The sequence below is a fragment of the Lagenorhynchus albirostris genome, chromosome 2, assembly GCF_949774975.1.
Source record: "Lagenorhynchus albirostris chromosome 2, mLagAlb1.1, whole genome shotgun sequence".
NCBI lineage: Eukaryota > Metazoa > Chordata > Mammalia > Artiodactyla > Delphinidae > Lagenorhynchus > Lagenorhynchus albirostris.
The window spans coordinates 20,411,584-20,422,007 of NC_083096.1; the positions used below are offsets into that span (position 1 = coordinate 20,411,584).

The 10,424-nt window shown below is 40.3% G+C and overlaps 1 protein-coding gene across 1 annotated transcript; it reads left to right on the forward strand.

Annotated features, from left to right (window-relative positions):
- Positions 1-6,398: 6,398 nt before the first annotated feature.
- Positions 6,399-10,101, forward strand: FAM177B (family with sequence similarity 177 member B). The gene is made up of 4 exons (XM_060141818.1): positions 6,399-6,566; positions 6,851-6,917; positions 9,475-9,572; positions 9,931-10,101. The coding sequence occupies exons 1-4, from the start codon at positions 6,399-6,401 to the stop codon at positions 10,099-10,101; spliced, it is 504 nt and encodes a 167-aa protein (XP_059997801.1).
- The last annotated feature ends 323 nt before the right edge of the window (positions 10,102-10,424 follow it).

A 10,424-nucleotide genomic window follows, 5' to 3' on the forward strand; every position in this document is an offset into this window, starting at 1 on the left:
GTTAAGAATCTGCCCGCCAATGCCGGGGACACGGGTTCGAGCCCTGGTCCAGGAAGATCCCACATACTGCAGAGCAACTAAGCCCGTGCACCACAACTACTGAAGCCCGTGCACCTAGAGCCCGTGCTCCACAAGAGAAGCCCCTGCTCGCCACAACTAGAGAAAGCCTGCACGCAGCAACAAAGACCCAATGCAGCCAAAAATAAATAACTTTATTAAAAAAAAAAAAAGCCATAGGGCCAAATGAGGAGTAGGTGAGTCCAAGAGCTGAGCCCTGGTGTACTCCAATATTGAAAGGTCAGGGAGATTATACGGTATGTTAATTACATTATATACTTGGGAACAATCCTTGATAAACTACATTTGGGTTTTTAAAGAAAAAACTAGAGGTTCTCCTACGAATTAAACTGAGGTACAAAGCATGTTGTAGGGAATACTTGACCCTCTGAAATATCACTTCCAAAACATCCCAGTCTAGGTACTTGGTGTGAAGTTGGCAACGCTCCCAAGATTTTGGTAAATAAAAAATAAGTAGATTCCACGCAGTTCAGTATTGAGCCCCCTCTATATTGACACACACTGTGATTACAAAGATGAATTTTGCATAGCATATCCTGAAATGTCCATTAGGTGGCAGAAAAGCATTCACTAAATTGACTGTAAGCCAGGTAGGTCTCTCTCTCTCTCTCTCTCTCTCTCTCTCTCTCTCTCTCTCTCTCTCTCTCTCTCTCTCTCCCCCTCTCTCTCTCTCCCCCCACCTTTCTCCTCCCCCATCTCTCTTGCCCACTCTGCTCCTTTAGCACTCTCTTTTAAAGACGAATATGTCAATTTAATGCACAACACTATTTTGCAAAACAAACCACTGTTTTCTTCAGAAAGCCAACAGATATCACTAGTCTGTAATATAACAGGGGTGAACCAGGTGAATGGGGGCTTGGGGTACTTCATTTGGTTCAGAAATGTATGACTTGGGAGATGGTCTGGAAAGGAGTAAATTGACTATAATGAGACGGTTAGGCCTTATTCTTAAACTTTTGATGTGTAAGCTTTTCAGCTGGGGGCAAAGCAGGGAGGCCTCAGAAAGCAGAAAGCAAAAAAAAATCCCCCTGTAAGAAAATAAGCAAGACTTCTTAGCCCAAGCTTGGCTATTGGAGCTTTCTGCAGTACACCACATGACTAAATCACAAGTCTGTTCAATTCAAATTTATTTACTTTTGGCTGTGTTGGGTCTTCGTTGCTGCGCGCGGGCTTTCTCTAGTTGTGGCGAGCGGGGGCTACTCTTCGCTGCGGTGTGCTAGCTTCTCATTGTGGTGGCTTCTCTTGTTGCAGAGCACGGGCTCTAGGCACGTGGGCTCAGTAGTTGTGGCTCGGGGGCTCTAGAGCGCAGGCTCAGTAGTTGTGGCTCACGGGCTTAGTTGCTCCAGGGTATGTGGGATCTTCCCAGACCAGGGCTCGAACCCATGTCCCCTACATTGGCAGGAGGATTCTTAACCACTGCACCACCAGAGAAATCCCACAAGTCTGTTCAATTTAGAAGTCACATTTCTTCCTGCTCTCCTTCAGGCACTGGTCCCCAAACTGGCCTGCCCATTGCAATCACCAGGGAAGCCTCAAAAATAATTGAGGCCCATGTCCCACCCCAATAGACTGTGGGTCTCGGGTGTGTCCTGGCCTTGGAATTTTAAAAAAGGACTCCCAGGTAATCCTAACATGAAGACAAGTTTGAGGGCCACTGGGTTTATTTAATGCTGCACTTGTAAACATAACTCACCTTCCCACAACTCAAATTCGTTCCGCCCTGTAAGACACACGCAAGAGAACCTTTCCACGTCAGCACAAAGGCTAGTTGTATTAATTTGTCATCTACCGAACAAATTCTAACACCAAATTTTGCACTACTTTCAAAACCAAAGCCAATTAAAGCAATGAAAGAAAAGGCAGAGGAATAATGGTGAGTTGTTTTTTGAAAATGTTTTTATTTCCTTCTGATTGTTATAGAGCATATTTTATTTCTCATGGCATTGAAAATATTTACTTTTGCAATACTGTTATACTCGGCATATTTTAAACACCAAGTTAAGATCTTTTTTTTTTTTTTCTGCTCTTTGGCATCAGAAACTAAGTAGTTCTAGTTTACTTCTCACCAAATAGTTTTAGTTTACTTCTCACCAAGGTTCTTTTGTGATACACTGCCACTAAGTCAGTCAGGGAAAACCATGAATATATCCTTTAAGACTTCTCAGGGGACCCTGGGCTGAGAAGGTCTCACATCACCTTGCTTTGGATAACAAATTTAACCCTTGACAGGCTTTTTGTAACTCTGACCTTTAACAATGGCATTGTACAAATAAGATTTGGTGACTGATTCATGCATACATAAACATATGTATGTATGAATATATATTTATATGTATATTCAATCCTGTGTTTATTGCCCATAAAATTTTTAAAAAGTCAATCTGCTGGTCTTCATTTTGACAGATGGCTGATAATTGATTCACTCATATATATTATGATTACTGACTTATTTGGAATTATTTCTAATATTGGTGTTTTCATTAATCATGCTTTTCCTTTGCTCTCTTTATCCCCTTTTTCCTGCCTTCTGTTGGAGTGTTTATTTCCTTTTTTTTTTCTTCTACTGGTTTTGAAGCCATACATTCTAATTCCATTATTTTGCTAGTCACCTTTAAATTGTCAGCATGCATACTTATCCTCTCCAAAGTATTCCAAAACAACACTTAAAGAGGTCAACCCCTCATATTTTTGTTATTGTTAGCTAATACCTAATACTTCTTTGTTTTTATACTGTGCCCTACCAAAGTAGTGTTTTTAAGAGTCACTATTAAGAGTTTCACTTTGTTTACTTGTTCATTTACATTTGTTTCTTGCATCTCACTCTTACTTCTGCGTTCACTTTCCTTCTATTTGACACAGAATCTTATATTATTCATTGTTCAGTGAAGATGCAGGAATGCTTAACTCAGTTTCTACAGGTCGTAAAATGTCATTGTTTTACTCTCAAAAATTGTTCAGCTGGATATTGAATTCTTTATGACAATAATCAACTGTCTTCTGGGCTCAGTTGTTGCTGATTTGAAGTTAGCCTTTAGCCTAATCTGCCTTATCTATTATAAATTTTAAGATTTTCTATAATTTCTATGATCTAGGTTTGATTTTATTTTTTTATCCCTCTAGTATTCTTCATGTTTCTCATATTTGAAGATTTGTGTCTTTCTTCAAATATGGAAAATCCATAGCCATTACCTCTTCAAACATCACCTCCCCCATTATTTCTGTTCACATCTTCTGGAACTCCCATTAAAAGTATATTGAACTTTCTCATCTATTCTTAGCTCATAACTTTTCTTTCATGTTAACAGAATATATATATATATGTACATATATATATATCTTTATGCTGTTTATGAGAGATTTCCTCAGATTTCTTCACTATGTTTAATCTACATCCAACCTATCCTATGTTCCCATATATTTCATTTCTGGAATTTCTGTTTGGTTCCTTTTCAAATCAACCTGTTCCTTTTGGATACTATAATGTTTTGCTTCCTTTATCTCTTTGAATATATTAACCATGTTAATTTTATTTTTAATTTTATTTATTTATTTATGGCTATGTTGGGTCTTCGTTTCTGTGCGAGGGCTTTCTCTAGTTGTGGCAAGTGGGGGCCACTCTTCATCGCGGTGCGCAGGCCTCTCACTATCGCGGCCTCTCTTGTTGCGGAGCACAGGCTCCAGACGTGCAGGCTCAGTAATTGTGGCTCACGGGCCTAGTTGCTCCGCAGCATGTGGGATCTTCCCAGACCAGAGCTCGAACCTGTGTCCCCTGCATTAGCAGGCAGATTCTCAACCACTGCACCAGCAGGGAAGCCCAACCATGTTCATTTTTAAAGTTTCATGTTGTTCTATTATTCCTAATTCTTGGATGAGGACTCTCCCATTTTTTTCATTTCATTTGCTGAACCCTCCTCATGATGGTTGGTTTCCTCATGTGATTTGTAAGTTTTTGCAATGAGCGCATCCTTGGCCAGGGTTATTTGTAGTGGAGGTCCAGTGTTCCCTGTCCTGTTGAAGCCTTCCTCCAGGGTGACTTTGCGTTTGCATCTGAGAGTTCTGTGGGCTGCACTGCCTCCAGGTTACTCAGCTTCGCTTCAGGTCCTTATAGGTCCTTATACCGTATGAGGGCTATGAATTTGGGCCACGTACCAGTATGGGGTCCTGGCCTCGGGCTCCAATTTTTTTTCAGGTGACTATTTCTACCCAAGTTGCCAGGAGATGACAAATTATTTTGCCACTTTTGCAGGCCAACAGGTAGTTTTACTCGTCCATATTTTGTAGCTAAGATAGTACTTGATTATCTTAGTTTTATGCAGGTAGCTTTACTTCAGCTCCCCACACTCATGGGATTTGTGATTTAGGCTCTCCTCTCTGCGCCAGCATTAAAACTCTAGCCCCAAGGCCTATACCTGGTTCTGAAACCCCAGGAACTACCTCCGCTTCAGCTCACCCGTATGATTTTGAGTTTCCTCTCTTTTTCTGACACCTGGGTTAGCTTTCTTCCTTTCTTCCTTTCCTTCTCTTTTTCCCCTCCTTCTTCCCTCCCTCACTCCCTTCCTTCCCCTTCCTCTCTCTGACTCTCTGACTTCCTTAGTGCAGCCTGATTGAATGTTTTGTTTGTTTCATTTTATCCCGCATTTCTGTGTGGTTGGAACAGGAAGAAAAATTCTTCCACATCAGCTCAGCCTGTCATGTTTGCTGATATAATCTTAAAATATATTAAGACAAGAGTGTACTTACTACATTAGAACAGTGCCTGATATATATACATCATTAAGTAAGTGATAAGTACTTGACAATAGCTAGCTTTTATTAAATACTTACTGTTTTCTAAGAATTGTTCTGAGTCCTGTATGTGTTTTTACTCATTTACTCCTTAATTTTACAAGGTTGGTACTATATTCACACACATTTTCAAATTATATTATTCTTATTTTATAGATGAAGAAACCAAGACACTGGAATATTAAGCAACAGGATTTTGAACCTAGACAGTCTGGCTCCAAGCTCGTCAGCTTTATTAAGATTTAACTTAAATAAAATTAAGTCTAGATTTTGATTCGTTTTGACAAATGTATACACAGTCGAGTAACCACTACTACAATCGTACTATCTCTTAGAACAATTCCATCACCCCAAAAAGTTCCCTTTGCCCGTTTGTAGTTAATCTCCTCTCACAGCCTGTCACCCCTAGCAAACACCGATCTGTTTTCTACCACTGTAATTTTGCCTTTTCTAAAATGTCACATAAGTAGAATCATACAGTGTCTGGCTTCTTTTACTTAGCATAATGCTTCTGAGATTCCTTCAGGGTATTGCAAACATTAGTTGTCCGTTACTTTTAATTGCTGAGCAGTATTCCGCTGAATAGATATACCACATTTTGTTTATCTTTTACCAGTTAATGGATATTTGGATTGTTTTCAGTTTGGAGCTCTTACAAATACAGCTGCTATGAATGTTCACATACAAATCTTTAGATGGATATATATCTTCATTTCTCTTGGGAAAATATCTAGACATGGAATTACAAGATTACATGGTAAGTATATGTTTGACTTCTAAGAAACTGTCCAACTGTTTTCCAAAGTGGCCATACTAGTTGCAGTCCCACTGGCAAGCAATTTATGAGAGTTCTAGTTGCTTCACTTACCCCTCAACATTTAGTATTGTTAGTCTTTTTAATTTTCTCCTTCTAGTGACTATGTTGTGATATCGCATATGGTTTCTATTTGCATTTGTCTAATGACTATGACATTGAGCACTTCTCCTAAGTTTATTTGGCATCTGTAAATTTTTGGGAAAGTGTCTATTCAAATTCTTTGCCCTTATTTTAATTGAGTTGTTTATATTTTATAAATTGCAGTTATTTTTTATATATTCTGAAAATAAGTCCCTTATCAGACATATACTTGGCAAATATTTTCACCTGTCTGTGCAAAGCCTGTACTCTTTACCACTACTTATATTGCTCCTCAGTATTTATCGAAATGATTGAGGAATTTCCATAGGGTGATGGCCCCTTCCTACCCCTACCAGCAACTGCAGCTTTTGCAATTAATAAGGAATCCTGTTGACATTTTTGTTTGAAGACCCAAAGTTCACATTTTCACTACTAATTGAATCTTTTCTGTTTTGGTACAGAACTAAACTGTCTTCTCTTGGATTTGAAGAACTGATGAGATCATAGCTGCGATTACCTCTGAACTCTCAGTCTTTACAATCCATTGAAAATGATTAGACACGTCTCTGCTATATAAACACTGTCCTGGGCAGATTGTCTTAAAGCGTCCTGTTTTTCATTTGCCAGTTTTTTCCTTATGGAAAAAGACAGTTTCCAGCAGTTAGAACTAGAAAAGGGTAGACCTTCCAAAAGGAGGACTCCCAAAAGAGTTATCCATTTTGTTGATGGTGACATCATGGAAGAATATAGCACAGAGGAAGAGGAAGAAAAAGAGGAACAGAGTACAAATTCAACACTTGATCCTGTAAGCTTAGAATATCATTATTAGCGAACATGGGGGCTGAGTGAATGCGAAATTAAGGCAGATGAGGTTTGTGGAAAACACAGTTTTAAGCTAATTCCTTGCTCTCCTTGGTTTGCTTTCTACAGCCAAGTACAATCAACTTATAATTTTGATAATCTTAGGTTTCTCATCTAGGAGAGAAAATGGAACCTATTACGAAGTATTTTGAAACTTCTACACTGCAGACTCTGCAGTCACCACTCCTGTTATTAATTTATGCTGATTTGGTTTCTCTTTTTTTTCAGTCTAAACTTTCACGGGGGTCCTACCTATGGTTTTGGGCAGGGCGAATAGCAAGGACCTCATTTTCTAGTAAGTACTGCTAAGGTTATTTTTTTCTGTCCTAAATATAGACTTACAGACCCTCAGAGTTAGATGGGACTTCCAGTGGTTTAATCCACTCCACGGCATTCTGAAGAACTGGTCACTTCCATATCTACGCTTGAACATTCCCGAAGGCATAGAACCTCACATCTTCAGGCAGACCCTCCCATCTTTTCTCAACTCTTTTTAGTAAATTCTATCTTCTATTCTATCTTCTTTTAAAGTTCTTCGCATTGATCCTAGTTGTCTTTTTAAAAGCCAGACAACACCAGTCCAGATTCCTCTTTCATAGAATTTCAAATATTTGAAGACAATAGTCAGTCCTCCCTGAGGTGACTCTTCACCTGAATAAACTTCCAAGTTTTTTCTTTTTTCAACTGTTACCTGACACAGTTCCAAGTTCCCTTTTCATAATCACTCTATTATAACAATTTTAGTGATCCCTCCCAAGGACATAATGAATAGCCTAAGTGGCTACTTACAAGAGACAAAATACTAAATCTTATTTTGTTTGACCTTCATCAATTTTTTAAAAATCACAATTGGCAACATGTAATTACTCATTTCCTTCTAACTTGCATATGCTTGTGTATGTGATGGGGGGAAACAACTTTAAGAATCTGAGAAAATATAAAATATAGCTCTTAGGAATTGATCTTCATTCATTCATTCAGTAAACATTTATTGAGTCCTCATGTACGCTCAGCACTGTGCAGGACCCTGGGACACAAAGACAAATGACAGTCTTTGCTTTCAAGGGCCTTAATAGTCAATGGGTAATATAGGCCGGTAAACATGCCCATGATGATAATTTGTTGTTACAACCTCCATGGCAGGAGGAGTGTAGGGACTATAGACTGGGATACTCAGGAATGTTGATGTACAGAGGAGACATCTTAAGGATGCTATGAAAGTATGTCTGGCCAAGGCCAGCTTGGGGACCATGAAAGTGACCAGGGGGTCTTTAAATCACATTAAAAGTAATGATAAGGGAGATTTAGTCAGATGGTATGAGCCCTAAGTGCTTTTTGATCAAGGTGGAAGGTTTGTAATTTGGAAGTTACTTTAGAGACCCAGGTGAATACTGACCTTACCTCAACCAAAATATGTTGGCAGAAGAAATGCTGCCTTCCAGAGACTTCTGTGCTTTAGTTAGGGCAAGACTGTTTGAAGAGGTGAAATATTTTGGAGGGAGGGAGCCTTAGAGATTAGATCAGGTAAAAGAAGCAAAACTCAGTACAGCAATATAAGCGTGTGAAGGAGAACAGGGACTACAGTGATTTCTATGTTGGGCTTTGACTTCAGATGACAGGGGCAGGACACACAGGGAATCAGTCTGCCTTCAGGGTTCCAAATGGAACTGTAGCCTGAAAGGGCTTCTGCCGGGGGCTTCCAGATTTTAGTGAAGGCATAAATACGCTAACAGTCTGATCTTTACACAGAGACTTTGGTTAGAGCTGGAACCCAGACGACACTGGTAATTAATTTTTTCCATGTAAGATTCTAGTAGGTCATAAACAGGAAAACTTCCTGAGATTTATTCTAATGTTTTAGAAACTTCTCTTATGCACATGTACTAGGCACTGTGGCAAACAAACAGATTACAGAGCTAGAGTATTTTTGAAAGGATAAAGCACGTTAAAAAAGAATAGACGGCATCATTTTGATGCACTGTATGAGCAATTTCTTCAGAAGTGGAATGAATCATGGGAATCAGAAAGTCCTATAACGGGGTGAGGCACATCAGAAGTCCTATACTTTTACAGGAGAACATCTCTAGGAGAGACCTTTTTGGAAACCCCTCATTATTCATGCTAAACCTTTATCCCTAACTCTTAACAATCCCTGAGGCTGCAGGCCACCTTGATATCGTAACTGAAGGCAGACAAGGAAGGTCTTAAATTGCTGCTAGGAAGGAGTTTGTTTTGATGCATGGAAAAATTTCTGACATGGGTCTCAGTAACATTGGATTTAATTTGGGGTATACTTTGCAACATACTCACAGCTGATGATCAGATGATACACATGGGGATAGGCAACATCTGTTCTGATTGCTCAGGACCTGTACCTGTTATTAAGTATTTTGAAAATCTCCCCTGATATATTCATCTGGAAAGGATAGTTTACATGTAATCCTATGTGAAGACAGAAGATTTAACAAATTCCCTTTGAGTCCTAGGACTTTTTGAGGGTCTGGAGCAATTGAAATCTTTTGTCAGCCTTGAAGTTAAGTATAGTAATAGACCATTTGAGGGCAAGTTGAAACTTGAGTTTAAGCTTTAATTATTATTATTATTTTTTTTGCGGTACGCGGGCCTCTCACCGTTGTGGCCTCTCCCGTTGCGGAGCACAGGCTCCGGATGAGCAGGCTCAGCGGCCATGGCTCACGGGCCCAGCCGCTCCGCGGCATGCGGGATCCTCCCAGACCGGGGCACGAACCCGCGTCCCCTGCATCGGCAGGCGGACTCTCAACCACTGCGCCACCAGGGAAGCCCTAAGCTTTAATTATTAATTCAGTTTACCAAAGCGTTTTTCTTTCTTCTAGCATGTGAATTCCTTGGTGGAAGATTTGCTCTCTTCTTTGGTCTTAATCAACCCAAATACCAGTATGTGTTAAATGAGTACTATAGAACACAAAATAAGGTATGTGACATCCCGCTGGGGACACCAAGAGCCCTGAGATGGGAATGTTGGTTGTTCCTGATTTGGGCCCTTACAGAGGAGTATTTTCCCACCTGGTAATTCACGTAACTGCAGTTTCACTGAGCTCCCATGGTCAGACTGACTTCTTTTCCCAATGCCCCTCACCCCATGATGCTTATTCGTATTTGCCTCTCTTGTGTGAAGTTAGAAGGTCCTGAGATAGTTCGTAGATGGTAGTCGAGTGTGAAGCCTGAGATCGCATAAAGGGGAGGCTTCTTATAAGGCTGTCTCTATAAGAGGGGGAGATCAGAGGTATTGGGTTTACTGTTAAACATTTCCTTATTTCTCTCTGTATCAGGAAAGTGAAGGGAGTGGATCAAAGGCCCAACCAGCCAATGTTCCCAATGAAAAGTGTCACCTGGAGGCTGGGGCCCGAGAGTATGGAACGAGACAACAGGACATTGCCGAGGGCATTCCTCGGTGGAGTATCTCATCCAGCGAGGGCCTGATGGCAGATTCCAGCTCCTAATGGGCAGCGGGGCTATAGTTCCCCTGGATCTCTCATCCTCGGTCATTGATTACCACGGCAACAGCACCACAGGTAGCACTTCTGAGCCAGATCTGATCTCAATCTCTTTGTGATCTATTCTCCAGCAGCCAGGAATTGTAAACAGTCATAAGAACAGTTGTGGATTCTTTCTCAATGTAAATTTTTATTTATAAGCCCAGCAACCCAACTCCACCCCAGTGATATAAGTCCTGTCCGTCAGTTGTGGGCTACTAGTATTGACATTTGCACAGTAGTATAAATGCCTTAAGGAACTTGGGCACAGGAGTTTTAGGCTGAAAACT